The sequence below is a fragment of the Babylonia areolata genome, chromosome 26 (genome assembly GCF_041734735.1).
Source record: "Babylonia areolata isolate BAREFJ2019XMU chromosome 26, ASM4173473v1, whole genome shotgun sequence".
Taxonomy (NCBI): domain Eukaryota; kingdom Metazoa; phylum Mollusca; class Gastropoda; order Neogastropoda; family Buccinidae; genus Babylonia; species Babylonia areolata.
The window spans coordinates 13055888-13083013 of NC_134901.1; the positions used below are offsets into that span (position 1 = coordinate 13055888).

At 43.4% G+C, this 27126-nt stretch overlaps 1 protein-coding gene across 4 annotated transcripts in view; it reads left to right on the forward strand.

Annotated features, from left to right (window-relative positions):
• LOC143300698 (leucine-rich repeat and coiled-coil domain-containing protein 1-like) overlaps positions 1–27126 on the forward strand; it is a 310494-nt gene that overhangs the window by 106085 nt on the left and 177283 nt on the right. For all 4 annotated transcript variants that reach the window (XM_076614553.1, XM_076614554.1, XM_076614555.1 and 1 more), the window contains exon 10: positions 17509–17665. In XM_076614553.1, the coding sequence (XP_076470668.1) occupies positions 17509–17665 (157 nt within the window). The remainder of the gene's footprint in view (positions 1–17508; positions 17666–27126) is intronic.

Consider the following 27126-nt stretch of genomic DNA (forward strand, 5'->3'; position numbering starts at 1 on the left):
GTCTCTCTCTATCCGTGTCCGATGTGCCGCACTTTCACCTTTTTTTTATTTATTTATTTTTTTTTTTATCTAACCCCCTCCTGATCTCTGCCTATATGTTTCTGTCTCTTTCTCTCTGACTCTGTCTTTTCCTTTCTGTTTGTTTCTGTCTCTGTCTCTGTCAGACTATCTACCCGTCTGTCTGTCTGTCTCTGTCTGCCTGCCTCTCCTGTCTCCCTCTCTCTCTCTCTCTCTCTCTCTCTCTCTCTCTCTCTAGATGGGGAATTTTTAGGGGATTAATTATTTTCAAGGGAAGAAAATCTGGTTTATAAGCTTTTTTTTTAATCGAGTGAAAAAATTACTCTGTGTGAGTGAGTGAGTGTGTGTGTGTGTGTGTGTGTGTGTGTGTGAGGGGTAGGGGGTAACTGAAGAGTGGCCAAAGAGCAATGAATGTGAGCGAACTGAAAATTACAACATGGTTGGAAAAAAGAAAGAAGTTTTTTGGGTCAGAGAGGAAAAAATCCCCATGTAACTTGTTATTCTATCTTTCAGGTTCCCGAACGTCTTAAAAGTAAGAAATTTCATTTTCAATTAGTGAGGTGGGGGCTTTGGACCCCTGGACTTCCCAGTAGGGTGTTGCCCCTGTTCCCCACTAGGAGTCCTGTGCGGCCCCTGGACACGAGTCTATTTTCAGAGGATTTTCCTTGAAGAAGTCTCCAGCCTTCCCCGTCCCCCCCCCCCCCCCACTACCACCCCTCCCCCCCGTCTCTCTCTCTCTCCCTCTCTCTCCTTCTCTCTCTCTGTGGCATCTAGCAACTTACTTGTAAAAAGCCTTAAATTAGAAATATAAAATGCAATTGTGTGTTTATTTTTCAACTTTATTGTTATTCTGTGTGAATTAGACTATGCAGATGATGATTGTCTCTCTCACGTTCAGGTTACAATTGTGTTGTTTCAAATATATCTAAATATATTACCTCTGTAATGTTTGTTTACACCACCCTTTCATGAGGGGCCGCGGCCTGTATTGAATAAAACATCTGTGTGTGTGTGTGTGTGTGTCTGCCGAAGAGGTTTATTCCCGATATATATGAAAGCCACTGTGTCGTGTTCGAAAGTGGAGCTTTCAGAGAATGAAGGAAGTCACGTATTTGGGGGCAAATCCCCTGTGTTTATAAGAACCCACACAATCCAATATAGCAGTGTGTAGGAAGGAGAGGGAAACGTAATTTTTTCTGCACATAAAACCCGACACGACAGAGGGAAATTAAAGAAAGGTATTTTTCCGTACATAACCGCCCCCCCACCCCCCCAATTTATGTCATGATTACGCTATTAGATTCTATAAAGATAAAAATTTTAAAGAGAATAACATACATGAATACTGTAGGAGAAAATTAAATTGAGCAGAATATGACTGTTGTAAAGAAACACGATTTTGCTAACAGTGCAGACCAGCTTAACAACATTGTGTGTGAATAGGATTGCAATTCAACTATAATAAAATTTATTAGACCCTTCGGGGACGGAGATAAAAAACGAGCTCGGGGTGGTTATGATGTTTATTAAGATGAATAAATAACAACAAAATTTTATTATTTGATTGTGGTTATGAAAATGGAGGGGGAAAATGTTGTTTTTACTGCATGAAAAGGGAGCGAAAAAAAAATATACAATTTGAATTTGTTCGTGACTTCCACTCCCAAGTTTAGCCTGCATGTCCTGATTGTATCATATTTATCATATTGTATTTTACTGTATTGCACCACCCATATTTTTTCTGCCTGCAAGTACATAACTTTTACTATCAAAGTGAATCCACCCCAAACCCATAAAAAAATTTTTACCAGGGACAACCCTTTTGTTTACGTGGGTTGTTTTTTTTACGTGCGTTACATACAGGCTGCACACGGACCTAATTTTATCACTCGTTTTAACACTCAGGGTATATATAGTAGAGTGGAGGAGACGTCTGGTGAGAGTGGGAATCGGTCCCGTGTCCTCAGATTCTCTTGCTTCCTATGCGGACGTGTTACCACCAGGCCTCCACCACTGTGAGAGAGAGAGAGAGAGTTTGCGAGCGTCTTTCTGTTTCTTGGTGTTTCTTTCTCTCATTGATTCTCTCTGTCTCTCTCAGTCTTTGTCTGTCTGTCTGTCTGTCTCTCTCTCTCTCTCTCTCTCTCTCCCTCCCTCTCTTTCTTCGTTTAAGTCTACTTCTAGCATCTGAAAAAGAAAGCGTCATAAGGAATTTCTCAGTATACTTGTACAAGGCATTGCATTACATTTCTGTTGCAACTTCATAATTTTCTTCAGTGACTGTGCTTGTTTCTGTATTGTACCCCTTCATGTGGGGCAATGGCCGTTATGTGTATAAAACATCCGCATCTCTCTCTCTCTCTCTCTCTCTCTCTCTCTGTCTCTCTCTCTCCTACAGCCTCACCCACCCCACCAGGAAGCAAGAAAATTCCAGATCTGTGGTTCGAGTCACGCACGAGACAGACGCCTCCCGTCAACTCTCCACTCCCACGTCCTCACCCGTGCAAGACAAAAACACTACAACACAGCACAGTACACTTCCGATTGACGACATGCGATGCGAGGCGCCCCGGAAGCAGACGACGGGCATTGCAGTGCAAATCGAATGCGCATTAACACGACGCTTTACATTTCAGCATGATCCACTGCAAACTGTCACGACACGATGTACTATTATACCATACGATACCATACCGTACCGTACCTTATCTCCCCTTGCCCTGCACTAAAATTCTTTGCTTGTGTTTCGCAGATAAAATTTGGCTAAAGTAAGCTGTGTTCGGAAAAATGAATGCCGTGGGTCAGTTGTGGAGAGTCGTCAGTTTGTGTGAATTACAGTGAAGACAGTTATATGAGATTTAAGAAACTATAGTGAATTGAAAAGAAGAAAAAAATATCAGTTAGAAATAAGAAAGAAAGAAGAGGGTGTATAAATGAATAAAGGAACAAATGCATAGATAATTGAATAACAGTACATAGGCAAACAAATGAATAGGCAAAAACCAATGCATAATGAAAGGAATAAATGAAGCAAATCAATAAATAGAACGAAAACAAATGAATAATGAATATATCAAAACACATAAACCGATGGGGTGAAGAGACTGTAAATAACGGAAACATTTGCTGACCTTCGTTTTTCTTGTGTGTTTTTGTTTTTGTTTTCCTAATATATCTGAAGCACCTTGCAGAAAATATCATAGGAATCTTTACCCAAAACGAGAGAGGGAAAGAAAGAGACAAACAGACACAAAGAAGACCCACCCACCCAAAAAAAGAAAAAAAAGAGTCTATTTTCGAGGATAAAAAGATAAGCCATAGTGTGCTAGAAGAACAGGGATAGACAGATGGGGAGAGAGAGAGAGAAAGAGAGTCTTACCTTGTGTTAAACACTTCAAGCGAATTCTGGCAGATTGGTCATCCACAAGACCCACATCACTGAAGGGACAACTGGATGCACCTCACTGCTGAGCGTGAACCTCTACAGCTGCCGTCAGAAAAAGCTCAGGGCAGTGCCAGTTCCCACAGCTTTCCGCAAGCATGGAGATCTGCGGAATGAATGGGGGGCGGATTGAAGGTTACTTTATCAGTTTCATCGACGATAATAACGATGACGATGGCCACTGACTTTCACCAGACAACGCAACAAACGGGGAAAGAAAGGGGGAAAACATTAAAAAAAAAAACCAAACAAACAAAAAAACCAAACTTGCATTGGGATATTTTCATCACAAAAAAAAGAACCTGAGAGGAAAAAACGCACGTGTCGTTTTTCGTTCACACGAAGTTGGATGGAAACCCACTTAAATCGGCAACGACGCTGTAAATAGGTCAGAAGGCCTAAAGTTAACTGACCTCAGCATGTGATTAAAATCTCCTCCTAAAAAAATGCAGTGTTTAAATCGCAACCACCAGCAAAAAAAAAAAAAAAAAAAAAAAATTGTTTTTCTCTTTGGTAGAGAAAGTTGAAAGAAAGAAAAGATCAAACAGAAGAACACACAATGATTTCCCAATACCGAAAGAGAAGGAAGGATGTCAGAAAGGCGACGGTGGTTATTAGTGTCCACTAACAGAGTGAGTGAGAGAGAAGAGAAGTAAGCGGGAAGTTGGTTTTCTGTAACTGTGAGGCCATCAGCGGAGGTTTCGGAGTGACGGCAGGGCGGTGTGAAGCGAGAGCCTGGCGTGTCCTGCTCGCATCGCCAGCTGCAGGGGTGGAGAAAGGTGTTGCTGCACATTCTCACCAGATATATATTGTCGCACTGCGTCACATATTGTCGTCGGATAGAATTATTAGTCGCCGGGAATATATTGTCGCGCTTCGGCCACAGTATGTGCCGGGAGTGTCACGTCCAAAACTCAGCTGTTGTAATGGCAATATATGCCGCAACTCCACACACTCCTGTTCCGGATTATCTTCATCATCATTATCATCATCAGCAGCAGCAGCAGCAGCAGCAGCAGCAACTTGATGATCATCAGCATCATCATGATCACGATCATATCTCAAAGACTTTAAAGACCCAGCAATAGTTGTTGCCGGCGACAGTCATATCATCGACAGTGCATGCCAGCGATATATTATTGTGCCTTGAATGCCAGAACATAATGTCGCCGGGGACAATATATGTATACTGCACCAAGGGTGCGGGGGGGGGGGGGGGGGGGCGGGAGTGGATGTGGTCAGGGAAGACGGGAGAACAAGCCAGACTAAGCATCAGCAAGCGTTTATCGCCTAGTGAGCTTGCATTTTGTCGGATGCGACGCGATAGATGACTGGGCCGTGGTGTTTTAGTTCAGACAGAATCTTAAGACACGCGTGTCGTTTAGTTATTGAAATAGAAGGGCTTATCTGCAAGGCAAATAGTGACATGAACGAAAAAGGGGAACTTGAACTTACACGACTTTGTCTGCGACATTTCCCATTGCGGAAAGTTGTACAGGCATAGTCATGTAATTGTTGGGAGTCGATTTCTCGGCGACCGCCGTCTCCGTCCGGAATTAGTATTTGCTGTTTAGGATTAAAAAAAAAAAAAAAAAAAAAGAGAGAAAGGAACGTTCTCGTTCAGTAATATTCCTAACATTCCTAACGCGGGAAAATTCAGCTGTAGGGTATGAATAAATGAAGATGAAGTGATGAAATAAACGAACATAGAATAATCGCGCGCTCGCGCTACTCTGTGTGTGTGTGTGTGTGTGTGTGTGAACAAGTGATACATGAAGAATGAAATAGATGACAATTTATGCTGAATTTTCTTCTTTGATTCGAGAAACGGGATAAATAGATAGATAAACGTATGAACCAATAACTAAATAATGGGGTAGATGACAAAAAACAACGACAACACCAACACACACACGCTCGCACGCACGCACGCACGCACGCAAGCAAGCAAGCAAGCAAGATGAATTCGCTAAGTCTGAATACGAACAGGACATGGGATGCCTTTTGCACGGAGGATTGGGAGAGGGATCCACGAATGCAGTGAATAAATAAATAGACGAACAAATAAATGATAAACAGATAATCAGTTGACGAGTAAATTACCCGTTCTTTGTCATGGTTTGATAAATGAATGAATATGTCCTTCGAGTCTGCGCAATGGAGCTTTTAGATGAAGTGCAGAATGCACAGTCTTGGCCCTATCCTATACACCCGGGTTCACTGTAATGGCCCAGCAGGCTAGGATGGTGGTAGCGTGGTCTGCTGGTTCTACGTTTCATGTCAGACTGTCCTTGTCATGAAGGAATCATCTTCCAGGGTTGTCAAGCACCAGCTACTCGGCTATTTAACCCATACCTGGGGCGTGGGGGCGGCAGGGGTGAAATAAGAATAGTCCTTCTCCTGGATTTTACTCCTGAAGCCTTTCCCATAAGTGGGTACAGCCTCAAGGCAACGGAGGTTTTAAATGAGTGTTTTTCTTCACTAAGACGAGCTACCGGTAGCCAAGGCTAATGAGCCCCGTCTGCCCGAAGCAGCTGGTTTTAAGGCCCCAGAGAACCGCCTCCTGCCAGTGGAAACAGCTCCGGTGGGCTTAAAGGCAAGGCACACGTAAAGGTTGGAGATGGACTTAGCCGTCAGTGGCTATCTGGGACGCACACTGTGGAAGAGTTTTTTGAACGGTGATAGCTTATCTTCAGTGCCCACCCCCCCGGCCTAACAGCAGTTCGGAACCAAACTATGATGATTAGATAAGTAAATTGCATGCAGACAAGTCCTAGTTTGGGGCCAAGGATCGACACAGGGTCGGTTAGAATTAGCTTGAAGACGTTAACGGACAAGCACCACAAATGCCCTGATGTGGTCCAGTGTGGTCGGCGAGGCTATAAAGAACAAACATCAAACAGCATGAATGCTTTCAGCTGCTTTGCTCCTCAAATAAGAGTGGGTTCACGATGACTCTGACGGAAACGTACTGTCAGCCCATCTCTTTTAAGAATGTCTGCCTGCCTCCCTGCCTCTCTCTCTCTCTCTCTCTCTCTCCCCCTCCCCCCTCTCCCACCCCCCTTCCACCCCTGCCCGTGCGAACGGTCACCTGACCCTGATGACCGTTACCGTAATTACATCCCAACGGTGTCTGTGGGCCAGACGTCGTTATCATGAGTTGTTCTTTTTTGGGTGTGGAGGAGGTGGGGGTGGGGAACGGAAATGGACGTGTTTCTCCCTGCATGTAAACTACCAACGTCTAAGAGATGGTTGGGGCGTGGGGTTTTAAGACAAAGAAACCACCCAAGGCAACAACAACAAACAATAATAATAATAATAATAATAAAATCGCGCGTGCATGCGCTTACGCACGCTCACGAAACAAAAAAAGCAAAATCAACAAAACAACACACACACACACACACACACACACGAACCGCGCCGTACGCACACAAGTTCAGTATGGTGATTCTACTGGACAACTATAGACAGTTTTGAATCACTGTTTCAACACAATTTTCCGAAATTACCTTAGTAGTTCGTTCAAATAGTGCGTGTGTGCGCACGCACGTATATGTGCGTGTGTTTATGTGTGTGTGTGTGCATGCGTGCTTTCGTGTGTGTGTGTTTTCTGATATGAAAATCACCGCAGCAGCACAGACAAAATTTGATGCAAGCAAAATTATATTCGCTAAAATATGAGTGTACGAAGCATAATGATAGATCTCTCTTTCTGCGACAGACGAACCCAGGAGTATGAGGGACTCGGAAAAAAAATCGGCGTTGTAGTAAAGCCACTGAAACGACGCATATGACTTGGAATTGCAAAAAAAAAAAAAAAAAAAAAAAAAAAAAAAAATATATATATATATATATATATATATATATATATAAAGAAATTGAAAAAGGAAAAAGGAAAAAAAGTATACAAAATGAGGACGCAGGCAAAATTATATTCACGAAAATATCAGTATTCCGTAACATAATGATCTCTCTCCCCGCGTTAAGAGGAAAAGAAAAGAGGGAGAGAGAGGTGGGGTGGGGTGGGGTTAAAAGGTACAGGGCGGAATAGAGAAAGGTGGAGCCATTGGGGAGTTAGAAGGGAGGCAGAGAGAGTGTGTATGTGTCTGTGTGTGTGTGTGTGTGAGAGAGAGAGAGAGAGAGAGAGATTCTGAACTGAAACGAAAACGAAATAATAACACAGCAGAAAATTAAATCAGATTCCTTCCCGTCAACCACCCTCCACATCCATCCTCATTCATAATATTTAATGTGCCGCTGCAGACTTGATTCTTGTCGTTTGAGTGCACGTTCTCTCTGGTGTGTGGATGCGCACACGGCTAAGATTCAAGATCACTTTATTGCCCACTAAAAACTGCTGTTTGAAATGCAAAATTCGCCGGGTTTTTGTTGTTGTTTTTGTTTGTTTGTTTTGTTTTTGTTTTTTGTAATAAAATTTGATTTGATAACATGTTAATTTATTCTGCAACCTTCTTTCCTTTTTTTCCCCAGTTACCCCGCCGACCACCCTCTCTCCGTCTTGCTGCGTCTGACTGACTGACTGTCAGTCCACCCCCCAACACCCCTCTCCCATGTTGTGGTCTGTTTTAGGCCTAAATGGAGGAAAATGTCGATTTCAAAGGAGACCGAAAGTAAATCACAGCGAATTAGTACCTATCTTGTGTTTGCAGACTCTATTTTCTCCCTGATACATGACTGGCTTGATGCACTGGAAACACGAGACTGTTTTGAGAATGATCGGATGTTTCAGTTTTTTCAGGGAGGTGTCACTATGTTCGGACAAATTCATATCCAATATGCCACATCTGCTAGGCAGATTCCGGACCAGCAGCATTACCCAATGCGCTTTGTCAGGCCTACAGTGCATGCAGATGTAGATTTGTGTACCTATCAGAGGAGAATTCTTCTGCGGAATTTTGCCAACACTTATGTTGCCATGGGTTGTTGGTTTTTTTTTAGTGCGCCAAGTGCACGCTGCATATGGGACATATGTTTTATCGTCTCATCCAAATGACCAGACGCTCCGTTTGATTTTCCAGTCGAACTTGAAAGAAAGGACGAGACCGGGATTTGAACCCGGACCTTCGCGGACACTGTATTGGCAGATGAGCGTCCTAACCATTCTGCCACCCTCCTCCTGTATGAAGGGGATTGAGGGGTGAAAGGCGTGGGGCGGTTTTGTAATATAGCATCATATTTCAAACATGATCAAGTGAAGTGATAGAAAGAAGCTGCAGAAAAGGTACCTCCAGAGTGGGCTGGAAATCAACATTCCGTGCCTTGGGTAAAACATTATAACATCGAAAGCAATGAAGATGTGTATTTCCGCAGTCATCGTGCAGGAACTCGCAGTCATAATTCTCTTCCGTTATGATGGACACACACGCATATACATACACACGCACACACATACACACGCACACGCACACACACGCGCACACACACACACACACACACACACACACACGCACACACACGCACGCACGCACGCACGCACACACACACACACACACACACACACACACACACACACACACACACACACCTGCGCTTATTCCTTTCTCGTAAATAACTGCTTTTCTCTATCTCTGTGAGAGCAAAAGCGTGGACTAATTCGGCTCTCTCTCTCTCTCTCTCTCTCTCTCTCTCTCTCTCTCTCCCTCCCTCCCCGGAATCCCCAAGCCCTCTGTATTTACCCCATCACCCTCCCACTCTCACTCCCGCTCCCCATCCGAGATAATAAAAGCACCAACTTTCCATACGATGCCTCTCTCCTTAATTCACAGTTCCTCACCACCTCCACCACCACTACTCCATCCGCCTCCGACCCCATCCCATATTGGCACCCCGACCCCAACCCGTGGAGACCCCCACCCTCATCCCTTCACGACCCCCCCCCCTCCCCCACATTCCCCCTACCGACCCACAGATGAAATGCCCCTTCCTCGTCGCTCTCAGCTCCTTGTCCGTGCTGTCTCTGCCTGCCTGCCAAGGACTTAAGCAGCTGAGTCAAAGTGACCCTCCACCCCTCCTTTTCATTTGGACCCTGGCGGTAAACCATTTTCCTGTGCTGATGAGCAGTGGCCTCTGCTTCACACTGCACATGCGATAACAAAATCAAAAGGGGAATAAAGGGGGAATGATGGGTGTGTTGTGATTCGTGAAACCTTTAATCGGGCGGAGTGTGTGTGTGTGTGCGCACATGCGCGCGCGCGCATCTGTCTACCTATTTGTCCTCTCTCTCTCTCTCTCTCTCAGTGTGTGTGAGAGAGAGAGAGAGAGATAGAGAGAGAATTGCCAGTAAATATATTTTCATGTTTTGTTGTTTTTTTGTGGGTGATGAAACGAAATGAGAACACGCGCAGATTCAAAGAGGCGTCAAAGCATGGAGACTGGTGTACATGCGCTTTGCGACATCTGTTAGAAACTAAATAAATAAATAAACAAAAGGCGGATGCATGACCTGCGCATCAACTCATCTCTTTGGTCAGGCCTTGAGAGCCTGTTGTATGTTGTATACCAAATGTTGTATGCTGGTGGTATTCATTTGAAACTGTATTATCTGCTTATGTTATTCCTTATGATCAACAGCAGCAGCAATGTGAAATAGAAAAATAACAATAGCAGCAGCAATATCACGAGTAAAGAAGTAATAGCAGGGGCAGATTTTGGTTCTTCCTCATGTTGGCCACGGGATTTAAAGCTTTAAAAGAAAGGTGGGTGGGATTGGGGGTGGGTGAGTGTTGGGAGGTGGGGGCGGGGGCTTGTGCGCCATTCTTGGCTGAAAGCATTGAACAAACTGATAGGCAACCAGAGCTGACACTATCAGGACATTCCTCATCCCCTTGTGGCACTCGTTCTGAGGAGATAGCGACAGAGCAAAAGAGAAAGAAGACACCCAGACCGTGTCCGGTTGATTATGAACTTATCTTTAAAGCTTCGGCCTTCAAAGATTGACACAAGTCAGTGAGAATCATTGACTGTGGTGATGTTAAACGTTCAAGCGGTGTTGGCACGATGGGAAAGTTTGGCTCATAGCGATAGTAAGGGCGACAAAAACCAGCGGTAGAAAATTTGCTGTTAAAGTAGGACTGAAGAAGTGAGATCAGGAGCAGTCCCGTGCCGTGCATACCTCAAAACACTGGCCACCATTTTGTGGTCAGAAGGCAAGATAGCTGGTTACCTGGGTGATGCTTCAGATGGAGCTGGAGACTGGATGATTTGAGCTACAGACTGGATGATTGATCAGGACAGCTTAAAAACTCGGAATACAGTATTAGATAATAAGCTTAAAAAATCGGAGAAACAAAAATGAATAAGTAGCTTCAAAAACTGGAATAAAATGCTAATGAGTGAAGACCTTTGTCACAGTGTGCATGTAAACAAAAATTTCAGCAACAACAACAAAATTGGGGAGGGGAGGGTACGCAGAATGGGTGATCAGGGGGTGGTGGGGCTGCTGTGTTATAATTTGTGAACCGAATTACCAGGCGTCTGGAAGAAACACCGGTTAACATTCTGACACCCCTCAGCGTGCCTTGCAAGAATCAGCCACAGCGTGGAAAGAAAACGCGCTCGCGCGCACACTCACATAACAGACCAAAATAAACGTGTTACCCCAGTCCAGGTTCGATCCCCGCATTCTCCTTAATCAATAACTTTTATCAGCTGTCAGCTTCCAGATATTACTACCCCAGAGCCATCAGTATCAGTATCAAATTTTCACATCCTCATTCACTCGCGTCCGTGTCGCTTCGTTAATTGCAGTTAGCTAGCTGTCATTCCCTCGCTGAGTGACGGACTCGCTGCACAACTTGCTTCGGACCTTGCGGACATGAAAACCAGGTCAGTGAGCCGGATACCCCATGCCTGACGGGTGAAAAATGTAAGACATCATTGATCCAGGACACACACACACACACACACACACACACAATATAAGCGATATCCTGAGCCTCCCATGTTTGAAAGGGAACGTGTCTTAACTAGGTGTGGCACGGACATTAAAAAAGGGGTTTCCTCTTTTTTTTCTTTTTATTTCCTTTTTATTTAACCTTCTTATTTTATTTCATTCTTTTTTGTCTGAAGTCCTGGCACAATCAGGAAGTTGGTAATTTGAAATAGAGTTGTTTTTTGCGTGTTTTTGTGCATTTGCGCGCGCGCGCGCGTGTTTATGTACGTGCGCGCATGTGTATGTATGTGTTGTTTGCGTTCATGCATGGGCGAGCTTTCGATTTCTTGTTATCTTATTAAGTTGAGTTGAAAAGATAAGAAGACTTGCGATTATCAGACATGGAAGAGTGGAGAGGTGGGAGGGGGCGAGAGAACGCGAGATGGAGAGATAGAGAGAGAGAGAGAGACACAACAAAACACGAAGAAAACCAGCAGCAATAAACTGTTGCTTTAAATGTCTTGTTGGCTGAAAGAATTCCATTGCAGTCAGACAGAAAATCGTTAATTTTACAGCCAATAGTTTATGGATGTGTAAGATGCTCTCACATGGACTAAAATAGAAAATAAAAATAAAATAAGGTTTTGGATATGGCTTGACCTTTTTTTGTTGTTGTTGTTGTTGATTTGCTTATCTGTTTCTCTGTCTGTTTGTTTGTCTGTTTGTCTCCGTATCTGTCATTCTATGTGTTTTTCGCTCTCGCTCTTGTTCTATCGAATCTCGTTCTTTTTCTTTATCTCTTTGTCTCTGTCTCTCTTGCACACTTGTACACTCTTATTTCTTATCATCTGTCTCTTTCAGTCTTTATTTTCTTTCTTTCTTTTTCATTTTTCTGTCTGTTTTCTTTTTTCCCCTTTCCCTTTCTTCCATTCACTCATTCCTTCTTTCTTGTCGGGAGTTCTTTTTCCTTTTGTCATCTTTATTTCTTTTGTTCCTTACTTGTTTCTTTTATTTTCTGCCTTCTTTTCATTCTTTTGTCTACATTTTCTCTTCCTTTCTATTTTTTCTTTCTCTCTTTCTTTTTTTCTTTCACTCTCTTCTTCTTCCTTGCTCTCTTTTCTTGCAAAACATCTCTCGTTGTTGTTTTTTTCTTTTCTTTTCTTCATTCCAAGAGCATATTTCAGATTATAGTTCCTGGAGAAATCGCCATTATTGCTCTCTGCAGGGCATTGCGGCATTAGTCACAGGAAACCATGTAATATTGGCTCCTATAATTCACACATCTGGGTGATTGATTTCCTTTCTTTCTTTCGTTCTGTTTTTCTCTTTCGTTTTTATTGATTCATATGTTTATCTGTTATGTCTTGATTGCTTTCTTTTCATTTATTCTTTTTTCTCTGCTTATTTTTTCGACCTTTCATTGTTTGGAGTAATTCATTTATGTTTCGATTTTTGCTTTTTGTTTTCTTTCTTTGGTTTGTCTTTCTTAACCCTGTTTATCTTGAGGGTTTTTTTTCCTCAGGTTTACTTGATTTTCTTCTCTCTACCTCTTTTTTAAAAAATTCCAATCTTTCATTCATACTCCCTTCCTTTCTCCCTTCCTTTCTTTCGTTTTCTTAAGATCCTTGCGTATCATCCATGAAAACGGCTTTTTGTGATTTTTGTTTTTATACAAAACCAATGGATTGCACTGGTGAGTATAATACTGAAGGGACTAACATGAGGAGAAGGGAACGACACTTTGGATAACCCTCACAGTCCTTGCCTTTGTACTTTTGCTTTTGTCTTGGGTACAAAGCCACGCTGAAGAATGCCCTCACAACCTGTAACACCACCCCCAGTTCAGCAGCTACGCCAACCGGAGCTAACCGAAGTGCCTGGCGTCACACCATCCACCAAACCGCCATCACCTTCGAGGCAAGCCGTCGTGACAGTGTGGAGAAGAGGACAAGGTGGAAAAAAAAAGGTGACAAACAGAACACACCACAGACCAGACATTGACCTGCAGCCGCTGCGGAAAATCTCGAGTGGGACTTATCATCAGCCTTCAGCGTGCTTGCGCACGAAGAGGAATCAACTGATACGACCTTCACGAATATCTTCGATCCCGAAGCCATCGCCAACAACGACAGTCCTTTCCACTGGTGGGTTCGTGTGCCAGTGCCAAACGGAGAGAACGCTTTGAAGGAGCCATGCAGTGCTGTTGAGAGTGACCGGCGTTTTGATGGGCGGATTGATGAAGTGGTCTTGCCATTCCCGTATTGACTGATGGAGTTAGAGAAAGGTTGAGTCATCTGGTTGTGTGTGTGTGTGTGTGTGCGCGCGCGCACGCGTGTGCACATGTATTTTCCATGGTGCCTCTGATAATTGATTAATCTTAGAGTGAACCGGAACTATGTAGTTTCTCATTTCGACCACGCCTCTTTTATTAAAAGAGAGAGAGAGAGAGAAGGAATCAGTAAGAACCGGAATGGAAGAAAGACACAGAGACGAACTGTACTTTAACTACAGAATGTTTAAAGAAAGATTTGAATTTGAAAAATACTTGATAATCCTCGCAGAGCATTTATCTAGTATACATTAAAATATAGACCACTGAACCATTGACTGCCTGCACAGACCGGACGCATTCATGTTATTGAAAGAAATACGAGATTGTGAACTAAATATAATTTGATTGGTCATAAGCTCCATTATATATTTCGATGTTCTCTTTTCAGTCATTATATAAAACATTTGTTAAAGCCATATTGCAGCAGAAACCCGAACATTTTGAAGTTCTCATATTTGTTCATGACAAAGAAGAAATCATCATTGTTGAAACTGTCAAAATTCATAAAATGAGTATGCAAAATGTTTGAAATATCACTTTTGTACTCGGCTAGATTTCTATACACATTGGATTAGTTACTGTTAGTGCAGTTTGTGTCATTTGAAATTAGATGTTTTGTGTAAACGCAGCATTATTTAAATTACTTAATTACAAGTACGCCTTGCACTATGTAACCTTGCCACATACATTGTAGTCATGTATTGTTTGCCTTTTATCCATTTTGTTGGTGTGTTGTTTTTTCATGTGCCCCCATGGGTACTTTTGGGAATAAATCTTGACTTGACAGACAGCTGTAGTGAACAAATCCTTTCCAGTAGGACTAATCTATGCACAAGCAGATAATGATTGCATACGCACACGTGCACACGCACGCACGCGCGCGCACACACGCGTTACCTTCCCAGCCATCTAGATAGAACCTCACTGAGAAGCTTCCTGTCGGGCCAGCAGTGTCGGAAGTGCACGTGGAGGGATGGGGCAATGGGCGGACAGCAATGGCGCTGATTTAAAGGTCACTGCAGTCACAGAGATGTTGTCTTCAGTTTTACGTGTTTCCACTTCAAGTGACTTCAGACCACACCCACAACTGGGGGTGGAGGCATCAAAGTCAGTGATGCATCATCGAGAAAGTTCCAGCTTTTTTTTTCACTTGCGGAAGGGAGGTTGGGGTGGGAGGAGGGGGGTTGAAATACTGTCGTTGCTGCTGATGCCAGTTCTGCTTCTCATGCTGCTACTACTGTTACTACCTGTGCGATTGCTGTTGAAACTTTTACAAGAATGATGTTGCAGCTGACTACTGCTGTTGCTGCTTCTGCTGGTGTTATGTTATCTTAACTTCACCTGTTTTTGCTGCTACAACCGATGTTTGCACAGTTAATTAGATATTGTTGTTCCTGGTACAGTACTGATTCTCTCTCTCCCTCCCACCCTCTCTCCCACCTTCTCTCTCTTCACTCTATCTCTCTCTGTGTGAAAGAGTGTATGAGTGTGCGCGCGTGCGTATGTGTATGTGTATTTTGTGAGCCCTCCCGTGAGAGAGAGAGAGGGGGGGGTGGAGGGGGATGGGGGTAGGTTGGGGGGAGTCTTTTTGCAGTTCAAGTAGTTTGACGCTCACTAAAAAGGTATCGATCAGTGATTTCCACAGCTTTTCCTTCCAGGAACTACGAATGTCAAGAGTCACTCTAAAAGTTCCAGTAGTCTCTTATTGACATTAGTATAAAACTGGTCTCTAAGTTATGATTGCGCTAGGGCAGACTTTGGAAGAAAAAAAAACCTTACGTACGTCAGCTTCAGATAGGAAGTCGGTAGTGTTTGACTTTCTACCACTGTGTCTTATAAGTCTCGGTCAGTCAGTTTGTCTGTCTTTTTCTGTCTGTCTGTCTCTCGCTCGCTCGCTTGCTCGCTCACTTGCTCTCTTTCTCTGTCTGTCTGTCTATCTGTCTCTTTCGTTGTGGGAAGGTGTGTGCGTTTATGACTTGTGAAAAGAAACGCTTCGAAGAAATGAAGGAAATTTATCATGTGTAAGGGGAGAGCAGGGAAAAGGGATTATTTATTGTTTGTTAGTTTTCTGTCCGTTCGTCTGTCTGCTCATGGTGTTCGCAATCAGTGGATGATTGTGCCAAACATGTAAACATGCGTTCAAGTGTCAGTCACGAGCATCAAATTTCTTTTGTGTCTGTGAAGATAATGAATGTGTATTTGCATCGCTGAAGTTGACATTCAACGCTAGTCATATTCCCGTCCTTATGTAGGGAGCGTGTTGTAATCAGAGATAAGCAGCTCATACCAAAAACGGAAGGATGGGAAGGGATGGTAAAAATGGACGATAGCACTGGGAGACCGGATTCAAGTGACAGTCTTGATTTGTGTGACACCAATGAACATTTGTAACGCATGCATTCACGCAGATATTAAGAACAGAGAACGAATGAACGGAAATGTTTCATTGAACTTTGGCCAAATGCCACAAAACTTAAGCAGGGAATTAGGAAAAGGACGTGGGAAGGGGCATTTCAATACCTGTATAACAGAGAGGGTGTGTGTGTGGGGGGGGGGGGGGGGAGACAGACAGACAGTACGTTAAGGAATTGGCGTGTAATAAAATATGCACACACACATACACACGCACGCACGCACGCACGCACACATCCCACGCGCTCACGCATCCCACGCCACACCCTGCAACCACGCAGCAGACAGACACATCCGCAGCAGTCGATAAGAAGAGAGAATCACAATGCTGCTAGGGCAGCTGACTTCTGTGAAGACTGAAGTCGGTTCTTCCAAAGAATTAACACTCAAAAAGTGAAAGTTAAAGAAAAATAAGTCGTGTTACCGCCCCCAAAAGAACTTGGCAGTGGTTGCAGGGGATAGACAGTGGGTCATGAGATGTCTGCTGTGGTGTGGCCCTTGAGGTACCTGGCTTCTTCACCACACACACACCGACAGGGCCATCGTGATGCACAAGAAAGGCAAGGGGCACTCCTGCCAACCCTCATCCCCAACTCAAAAGTGGTGTCCACGGTTGTCTTGTGACCCGTGCTTTCTTTGACTCCCACCCACCCCACAGCTGTCCAAGATTGGCGGAGGCCTCGTGGTAGTGTGCCCAACAAGGAAGCGAGTGTCTGTGGGTGGGTTCGAGTCCCATATACCAGCCAGGATTTTTTTTACTCCCGACCCCGCCCCCTCCTCCAGAACCTAGGTGTTTTTGTTTTTTTGTCATTTTCGAAAGAAAAGCACTCTGACCACCACTATTACCTAGCAGAGGAGTGAATGGAAATCCAGTCCCTTGCATGGATCGGACCTAGACCCATATTATCTTGTTGGGCGCTTTATCTATTGTGGGACCATTGCATTCTGTCTGAAGTTAAAGAATATGGAAAAACACAGCCTGTAAGTTGATATTGTTATTTTCCCCATAAGCACTCACGTTCAACAAATAGCGCATTGTGCTAAATATGTTCGCGTTTAAGAATTATCCCATTTAATACTGACAACAAAATAACCTGCCGTTGCGAATGCTTCTTTGGAACATAATTATTTAGTTCAAAGAGCACAAACTGAGTTCACGCTACATTACGCGGTTGATGTTCAAACGCCTGACTTCGTAAATGAAAACGTGTAAATCAAAATGGAATGACTGAATTGATGTGTGAATGCACTTCGATTTTTCTCTGCGCAAGATTAAACATTATACAAGTAGCCTTCTTCTTCTTCTGCCCCGCCTCCTCCTCCTTCTCCTTATTCTCTTCTCCTTCTTCTCCTAATTATTATTATTATTATTATTATAAATATTATTATTTGAGACTGGTGTGTGTTTCACAGTGGCGTGGAGGGAGCGGGGGTGAGGAGGAAAGGGGCGGAGAAGGTGAACAGAGAGGTCAGCAGTAGCAGTTCTGTGACATCTCCGCCATCCGTGCCTCGCCCTCACACCTCCAGTTCCGATCACCGGCACAGGGAGGAGCTGCAGATGACCTACGTGGTGAGTGCTGGTGTGGGTCTGTCGGGTCTTGGTACGTCTGTATTGTCTCGTCTTGTCATGGTGGCTTTTGTCTGTCTTGTCTGTATTGGTTTGATTTGTCTGTCTTGTCTTGTCTTGTCTTGGTGTGTTTGGTATGTCTTCTCTGTATTGGTTTGATTTGTCTGTCTTGTCTGTATTGTCTTGGTTTGTTTTGTATGTCTTATCTGTATTGATTTGTTTTGTCTGTCTTGTCTGTGTTGTCTGTCTTGGTGTGTTTTGTATGTCATCTGTGTTGATTTGATTTGTCTGTATTGTCTAAGTTTGTTTCATCTGTATTGTTTCGTCTTGTCTTGGTGTGATTTGTCTGTCTTGTCTGTATTGTCTTGGTTTGTTTTGAATGTCCTACCTGTATTGATTTGATTTGTCTGTGTTGTCTGTATTGTCTTGTCTTGGTGTGTTTTGTATGTCTTATCTGTATTGGTATGTTTTCTCTGTATTGTCTCGTCTTGTCTTGGTGTGTTTTGTCTGTCTTGTCTGCATTGTCTTGTTTTGCTTTGTTTTGTCTGTCTTGTCTGTATTTTCTTGGGTTTTTTTGTATGTTTTGTTGTCGTGTCTCGTCTGGTAGTCACAAACAAGATGATTTTCTCACAGATTGGTTCTCTCACAGATTGGAGATATGAGAAGTGGATCAGTTTTGTGCGCAGGTGCATTTTGAAAAGTTATTCAGATTTACAGGGTTGCTGCCCTCCACCCCATACCCCTCACCACCAACACTCCCATCACTCACTCTTCTCCTGTTGGGAAAATAATCGATGGTCCACTCTGCTGGGATTCTTAGGGCTTCCGGTCTTGCGGCCTAATTTTCATCATCCTTATTTTCTTTCTTTTCTTTTTTTACCTTCTTCTTCTTCCTTTCCCCTCCTTTTCTTCCACCCTTCCTAGTAATCCTACCCGTCTTTCGTTTCTTTCATTCTTCGTCTCCACCCATTCTTCCTTCCTTCTTTTCTTTCTCTCCTTCCTTTCGTTCTTTCTTCCATCCATCTTTCCTTCAAGTCTTTCTAGAATCCTTACGTTTAGCCTTCGTCTCCCCCTCTTTTCGTTCCTTTTCTGCTTTCTGTCCTTCCCTTTTTTCTTCCACCATTTCTTCATTTCTTTTTCTTTCCTTTCATCCTTTCTTCCCTCCTTTATTTTCTTTCTTTTCGACTTTCTTTCTTTCTTTCATTCTACTTACGTGCGCAGTATATGCCTTCTATAGAATTTTCGGTTTCCGTCTGCCTCTCAAAGCCTAACCAGTGCATATGATTTTAAACGTGCGTGGGCCAGAGATCGGGCTCCCCCGTCTTCCCTTCTGTATGTTCTCTGATGTGGCATGAAAGTGAAACAGAAACCATTTGCCTGTTGTTTAAGTTGTATGACCGTCCTTTCTGTTCCCTGCCTGCCTTCTCCTGTCTTTTTCTTTGAGTTTCTGATGGTTTGGTGATCAGTTAACTTTGTATGCAGACGATGAGATGGGTTTCTTTTTTCTGTCTGTCTTTCCTTCTGTCTGTCTCCACATCTGTCTCTCTCTGTCTCTGTCTGTCTGTCTGCCTCTCTCTCTCTCCCTCTCTCTCTCCCCCCCCTCTCTCTCTCTCCCTCTCTCTCCTTGCCTGCCGCGTTCTTTAAATTGACTTTGTTGTAATCATGTACTGACGGCATTATCGTTAGATATATGTCCATGTATCTTAATGTCTTTTTCCGTGCAGAGAAATTTCTGCGTCTTGATCTGATGACTGACTTGTAATCTTTGTGATTGTGCCTTCTTCCGGCTTCCAGTTCATAATCATTTGTAACTGGTTTATATGTTTCTCACATTCCCATTCACGAAGGGCCAGTACGACAAGAAGCGAATGAACCATCTTGTACCCAGAGAGTCTCTCTCTTTGTCTGTCTCCCTCTTCTGTTTTCTGTTTGAGTGTGTGTGTGGGTGGGTGGCAGAGGTGGTGGGAGGTAGGGAGGAAAAGAGAGAGACAGAGGGGATGTATATGATGACCACTGTTTGTCTTGCCTCTCTGCGTCAGCGTGTCTCATTTATTTCCAGTGATTCATTCGTTGGGTGTTGTGTGTCTGGCTGTGTGTTTCTGTCATTCGATCTGTTTGCTTCTCTGAGTCTGTAGGTGACGTTCGTGGTTGATCGTTGTTTGTCTTGTATGTGTATGTCTCCTCCTTCTCTCCTCAGTCTCTCTCCATCTCTGTTTCTTTCTGAGTCTGTCTCCTTCTCATAGTCTCTTATCTCTCTCTCCCCGCGCGCGCGCACCCACATACACACGCGCGCGCGCGCGCACGCACGCACGCACGCATGTGTACTTACATATAAACACACGCACATACTCTCACACTCACTCACACACCCACGCACACGCGCATGTACACACACACACACACACACACACACACACACACACACACACACACACACACACACCTGCCTACCCGCACACATCCCACACACCCATCTCGCGCTCGCCCACTCACCCACCAGCCCACCTACCCCCCCTCCCTCACCCCCACACACATACACGCATGCGCGTGCGCTAGCACACACACACACACATACACGTGCGCGCGCGCGCATGGAAGCAAGGGACCTATTCTCAATTTATTGCAAGGTTGTATTCGCTCTCAGAACTATCCCGTTTGTCAAATGGCGTGGTTCTTTTTTGAACCCTCAACCCTCGCTAGTCAGTGTGGCATCTCATTTCAGCTTCCTTCACACATATTCCGAAGAGAAATCTCGGGGGCTATAATAAAACTGGAATAAAGAGAAACAATACAAAACAAACAAACAACAACCGGATTGGTTCGCATCCAGATCAGCTTTCGTCTTCCACGTGATGGGTTCGTTCCGTCCGGTTTCTTTCTGTGTGTGTTGTGTGGTTTTTTTCTCTTCATGTTCGTCTTGATCGTCATCTTGTTCTTTTTTATTTTTTATTGGTGGGGTGGGGGGTGGGAGGGTGGCTGTTGATGATGATGATGATGACTCTTGTTCTTGTTCTTCTTCTTCTGCTTCTCCTTCTTCCCCCCAGTATTCTCGTTTTTCTTTCCTTTTCAACCTTCTCATCACCTTCTTCGTTATATCCCTCTCTTTGCATTTCCTCTTTACTCGTCTCTTTTTCCTCCTCTTTGTCTTCCTTCTCATTTCTTCTTCTTCTCCTTTGCATCATCATCCTTTCTCTCCACCCATATCTCATTGTTTGCTTCTTAACTTATTTCTGTCTAGCATGCATTTTATTTGCGGAGGCCTGCTAACTTAAGTTAAAAAACAACAACTTGCTGCTAACCCATTCAGATACTATCAAAGCTTTAGGTTTGTTGTGACCAGTTATGCTAAACGTGGAAGCGGGAGTATCAGTGTGGTCTGCTGGTGATTTCTCTCTCTCTCTCTCTCTCTCTCTCTCTCTCTCTCTCACTCTCTCACACACACACACACACACACACACACACACACACACACACACACACACACACACACACACACGACCCCTGGCTCCATATACTTTAATGCTTTTAACTTTTTCAAGAATTACCAACACTTCAGAAAGATATTTTTTTGTGCTGGGGAAATGGTACCAAAGAGGTCGCTACTTTGGCGGCTGTCTGTTTTGCGCACGACTGAATAATCACAAAATGTTTACCAGCTTCAGTTCTCTTCACTATGAAAAAGGGGCAGGTGTGTGAAGCTCATGATGAATTGAACAGCATGTTCTTCTCAACAGTGAGATCTCTCCAGCCTGTCTCTCAGCTGGTCCTTCATCCTCTTCCGCCTCCTTCTCATTTTTATTTGTTGTCTTGTTTCCCACAACACACACACACACACACACACACACACACACACACACACACACACACACACACACACACACACACACACAGAGAGAGAGAGAGAGAGAGAGAGAGTCTCTCTCTCCTTCACACACTCTGTCACATGCACACTGTGCTCTGTCTCTTTCTGTGTCTGTCTGTATCTCTCGTTCAAAAATAAATAGGAAACTGGTGCGGCATTAGTTATAAGGATAGAAAATTGAAGAGGAGGTTTGGGGCTTGGAGGGGGCGGTGTTACAGTCAGATTACAAATAGGTGGAACCAGAACAAGTTTCCTATTTTTTTGATAAATACAGCTTCTGCAGCTCATGTTACGATGGCTGAAAATCTCACCGTATCTCACACCTGCATGTTCATCCTCGTTCGTGTGTAAAAAAGTGAGAATAAGACCCCCACCCCCACCCCCCACCCCCCCAAAAAAAAGAAAAAGATTAAATGAAATAGTGTACGAACCATGCAGGTTATATTTTGAAAAAATCTTTCAGGTATTCAGATTATGTTGGGGGTAGTTCTCAAATGATAGAGAAATATGTATTTCGGAGTGATAGTGTTTCAGTGTATTCACACCATGAAGGCGCGTTCATTCTACAAACTAGGAGTAAAGACAGTCGTGATCTGCAAGGTGCTGTCACTCTCCCTCATCCAGATGCCCTCGTTCTCCTACAGAACTCGTGTCTGTTGCACCATTTTTGCATATATTCAGACAAGATATTTTAGCTTGCAATCAGAAGAGTTCATTCCTGTCGAACAGACCAGGATTTCTGTCGGCGTGACGTCAGCAAGGTCTGATATCTGCTTGTAACCAGAAGAGTTTAGTCATGCGGTACAGAGTGACACTATGGCATCACGACTTCAGCAAGATCTGATATTTCGCCTTTGATTGCAAACAGTTCATTCATAGCAGTACAGACTAGGAACGCAGTCCGCATGACGTCAGCATTTTGCCCCCTTAATCTGCAGAGTTCGGAGGTAACGAGTTTGGAAAATAGACAGACTTTCATTTGCAAAGATATGGTGTTTCGCCCAAGTCTTCGAAGTTGGAAGTGAAACTCAGGTTTGAACACGACCTGCGAGGCCCCGAGACTCCCTTTTGGCTGCCGCCCGCAGTGTTGGGGGAAGAGCCAGACGCCCCAAGCCAGACTGGGGGAGCGGGGAGACCCTTCATGTGGAGCACGGGGACAGATTCCCTTCTCTCACTCTGACGTCTGGCGCGTGATTGAGGGACGGGTAGTGGGGGATAACGAGAGAGGGAGGGGATGGTTGTGGAAGGGGGTGGGCTTGCTGTCGGTTAATACCACAGACAAAAAGACAGACTGACATATGAACAGAACTGCAGGGAAGCAAGCATAATAATATGTGCCTGTACACCATCGTATGTCTCTTTCTCTGTGTCTGCCACTGTTGCCTTTTCTTACTTTTTCTCTTTCACTCGCCTTTGTTTCAGTCGGTGTGTCTGTATTTGTTTCCTTCCCTCTCTCTCTGTTTCTCTTCTTCCCTTCATACCACCAGTTGTGTTGTTGTTGTTGTTGTTTTTACCTCGTGTCTGCTAAACTCCCAAAACAGACCAAAAGAAAAAACAACGGACAGAAAATCTTTCGCAGATTAATTTTGTTTTCTTGATCCAAACAAGTATCCATTGCAGATGCATTTCAGCGAACAATAACCTTGAAAGTTTCCTGGCCGACTCGTCTGTATAAAAGGTCGTTAAAGCTTTGTATTTTATCTTGGTTTTCGATCGTTGCAAAAATTTCAAACAAAAGATCAGAACAAAGTTAAGATATTTGATCCATGCACTTTAGCAAGATCGTAGAACTTTTCATCCCAAGCACGCATTCTAGTGACTGTGCGATGGAGGTTGGAAAAAGCAGCTGTACAACGTGAGAACTTAGTAATATCGTGGCTGTACGTGTTGAGTAGCGTCTCGTTTCATGAACACAGTATTTCCCGTTTTATAAATATTTTTTTATACTTTGGAAGAAAGAAAACAACGAGTTTTTGTGCTCCCCTCCGCCCCTTCTTTCTCAACATATGTCTCCGTCTTTGTTGCAATATTTTCTTGGGTGTCACTTTCTGTTTGTTTTCCCCTACTTCGCAGTTATTAAAAAAATGTCTGGAGAAATGTAAAATAAAAAGACATGCATGTCGAAACTCAAGATGATGGTGATATGGGTACTTATATCGCGCCTATACCCGGTCAGAGTCCAAAATCTAAGCGCTTTTCAAACTCGGGTCATTGATCTTGTTCAACAGATTGCCTACCTGGGCAGAGCCGACTGACAGCTGCCTGTGGGCGCTAATTATTTGTTTTCTGTGTCATTCAGTCAGGTTTTATTCACACACACAAGGAACAATTATATGGTATGGTGTGCGTGTGAATGACTGGTGCGAAAGCGCTTTGATTTGTCTCTGCATGATTCAGCGCTATAAAAATACCATTATTATTATTATAACGCAAAAAGAAAACAAGTAGAGACATATCACACACACACACACACACACACACACACACACACACACACACACACACACACACACTCACTCACTCACTCACTCACACAGATGTGTAACTTTTTACGCGTTTGACAGTTTTGTTTATTTACCCAGTCATACAAGGGTCGAATCAAAGGTGAATATTTGAAATGATTATGTATGTACAATTCAAGACATTTACTTAATGGCTTTAGTAAAAGAGAAGTTGTTAATTTAACAAGGTAAACAACTGATCTCTAAGACTTCAACCATAGAACTGTAGGATTTACATGGCAAACTACCTTCATTTTTAGCAATTTCAACCAGTATCGGACACATCTCAAAAGAGAGAGAATATGTGTGTGTGTGTGTGTGTGTGTTGGTGTGTGTATGTGTGTGTGCGTGTGTGTGCGCTCGGGCGCGCGTGCTTGCTTGCTTGTTTCGGTGCGTATGTTTATGTGTTTCCGTGTTCACATGCTTATAAATGCTGTTCAGTCCAAGCTTTCATTTCATCAGTCAGATTAATAAAGTAGAGCAAGAAAGTTCGTTCCCCCGTTTCCTTGCTAGCAGATCCACATTGGAAGCACAGGATTAATAGTTAAGGAGATTAGAAAGTTTCCTCCCCTCCCCCACCCTCCGAGAAACGGAAACATCATATCCTAGCATGTGTGGAAGAGGTGGGTGCAGTTAGGGTGAGGTGAGGATGGAAGAGGGATGGGAGACAGCGTCGGTATGATCATTTACATGTTTCTTTCGTTCTTTTGTTTTCTTTCTTTCTTTCTTTCGTTCACCCATTCTTTCTTTCTTTCTTTCTTCTTCTGCCCCTTTTTGCCCCTTCGTTTTTTTGTTTTGTTTTTTTTTTCTTCTTTTTTTTATCAGTATTTTCTTCTTCGTCTTCTTTTTCTTCTTCTTCTTCTCGATTTTTGATCTAATTTTCCATTGGCCATTTCCATTTGAAACAGAGGAGATGGGGTATCGACCAGCGGTGTGTACATCGCCTGGACGGCTGATAGAGCAGAAGGAGTGTCTGTGTCTGCCTGTCACTACTCCACTGGGAACCCCTGTCCTGTCACAGTCCTGAGCATATGCATACGTTTTTGTTTTTTGTTTGTTCGTTTTTGTTTTGTTTTTTGGGGTTTTTTTGGGTGGGGATATGGGGGGGTTCATTTTATTTTTGTTTTGTGTTCTCTGTTGTGGAATTTTTTTTGGTGTGGTGGCAGTAGTGGGTAGTGTGTGCGCGCGCATGCGTGCGTGCGTGCGTGTGTGTGTGTGTGTGTGTGTGCGCGCGCGCTCGCATGTGAAAGCGAGAGTGCCAGACTCTTTCTCAGTATACTCCCCCCCCCTCCCCCCAAGCCCCCTAACAACCCTTTTCACCCCGCGCCCTCCGCCGCTCCCCATTCCCGAATCCCCATGTTCCACCTCTGCCCCTCTACTTTTCGAAAGAAAATTTTAAAAAAGAAGTCTGAACCCGCCGGCTTTCATCTTCAGCCCTTCCCCTCCACCCCCCTCTCTCCCATTTGATTCTCCGCCCTTTCTCCTCCAAATCTACGTACCGCACTAACAGACATACAAACACGACGCAGGCAATGTTAGCACCGTTTTTTTTTTTTTAAAGGTTTCTTTATGTCGGGATTTGACTGGGGACTAAAGATTTTGGCTACGGTAGCAGTAAAGGTAAGGGAATGTGTTGGTCAGTATTTCGTCGACTGAGTGGCTTCACGTTGCTGACTTACTGGCAGGCGGAATCTTTACAGTCCAACGTCTGTTAACTCTTTTATGTGTTCATGTATGTTTTACGTATTCATGTATATAGTTATGGTGGAGATGGTTCAGTAATTATTTGAATGCAGATTCCAAAGACGTTATCATCTATTTCAAATACGGATAAAACAGAGAAAATGTAGTTGGGCTTATTCCAGTGCTCGTCAACAGATAGGTAAGTGAGATATGAAAAGATGAATGATTAACCCGTACGCATTTCCTTTTATTACTGTGTACATATCAACTCCATGTGAAAAGAAAACGTTCAGATAAGGAAAATACAACAAACGTGTTTTTCTTCTCAAGACGAGGAGGCTTGAATTAGCCTCCATCAGATGATCTGGACACCAAACCTCTCTCTCACGTACACTCTTATATGAACGCACGGGCATGCACAGACACACACACACACACACACACACACACACACACACACACACACACACACACTGGGAACATACACGTCAAATATTTTAACAAATTCCGGCGTTAATAAAACCCCACATTTTGCTGAAAAGTCTGTGGTATCGCCTACACCTGTATGGGAACTCCAAAGAGCGCAGGTTGATATCGATCATACTGATCTGACCAAAGGTGGCAACATAAGTTTACTTACATCACATGTACGAATTCATTTGGAGGAGAAAATCCTTAATAATCCAAAGATATTTACAGATGGCTCTGTTGTAAATAATAGAGCTGGTGCTGCTTTCGTTATTCCAGACCTTAACTTTCATAACTCATTTCATCTGGGAGAGAGTAAGTCCATCTTAACAGCTGAACTCACAGCAGTTCTAATGGCGATAAATTTTTATTATATTCTTTCCGAAAACGATATTTCAGATTCTATTTTGTTTTGATTCTAAATCAGTTCTTCACGCTATTGAACTTCTAAAAGAAACGGTTAGGTATGAACTCATTATTGAAATCAGCCATTTGATTCACGAACTCTTACTTAGAGGCTCTTACATAACCTTTTGCTGGATTCCTTCTTATTGCGGTTTTTTGACATTTTGGCTAAAAAATAAAATAAAATAAAAATAAAAAGGAGCTAGAAGTTCCACGAAGGAGTTAGATTTAAATATTTCGCTTTCACTACAGTTATGATACACCATGGTAGAAAAGTCCAATGGTCAAAATTTCAGCTTGAAGAAAACTCGGAGTTACATAAAAATATACAGAAAATGTATGGTTTCATGGGAAACATGACCAAAATGATTTTCATAAGAGGCAAACCATTTCTGTAATCTGCAGATGGAAAATGAATTGTTTTAAGACCAAGTATGTCAGTAATGTTTCTTGCATCTGTGGTGCTCACATAACAGCCGATCATGTACTAACTTGCGATATGTTAAAGTCTCACATCCCTGAAATGAAATCATCTTCAGTGTTGA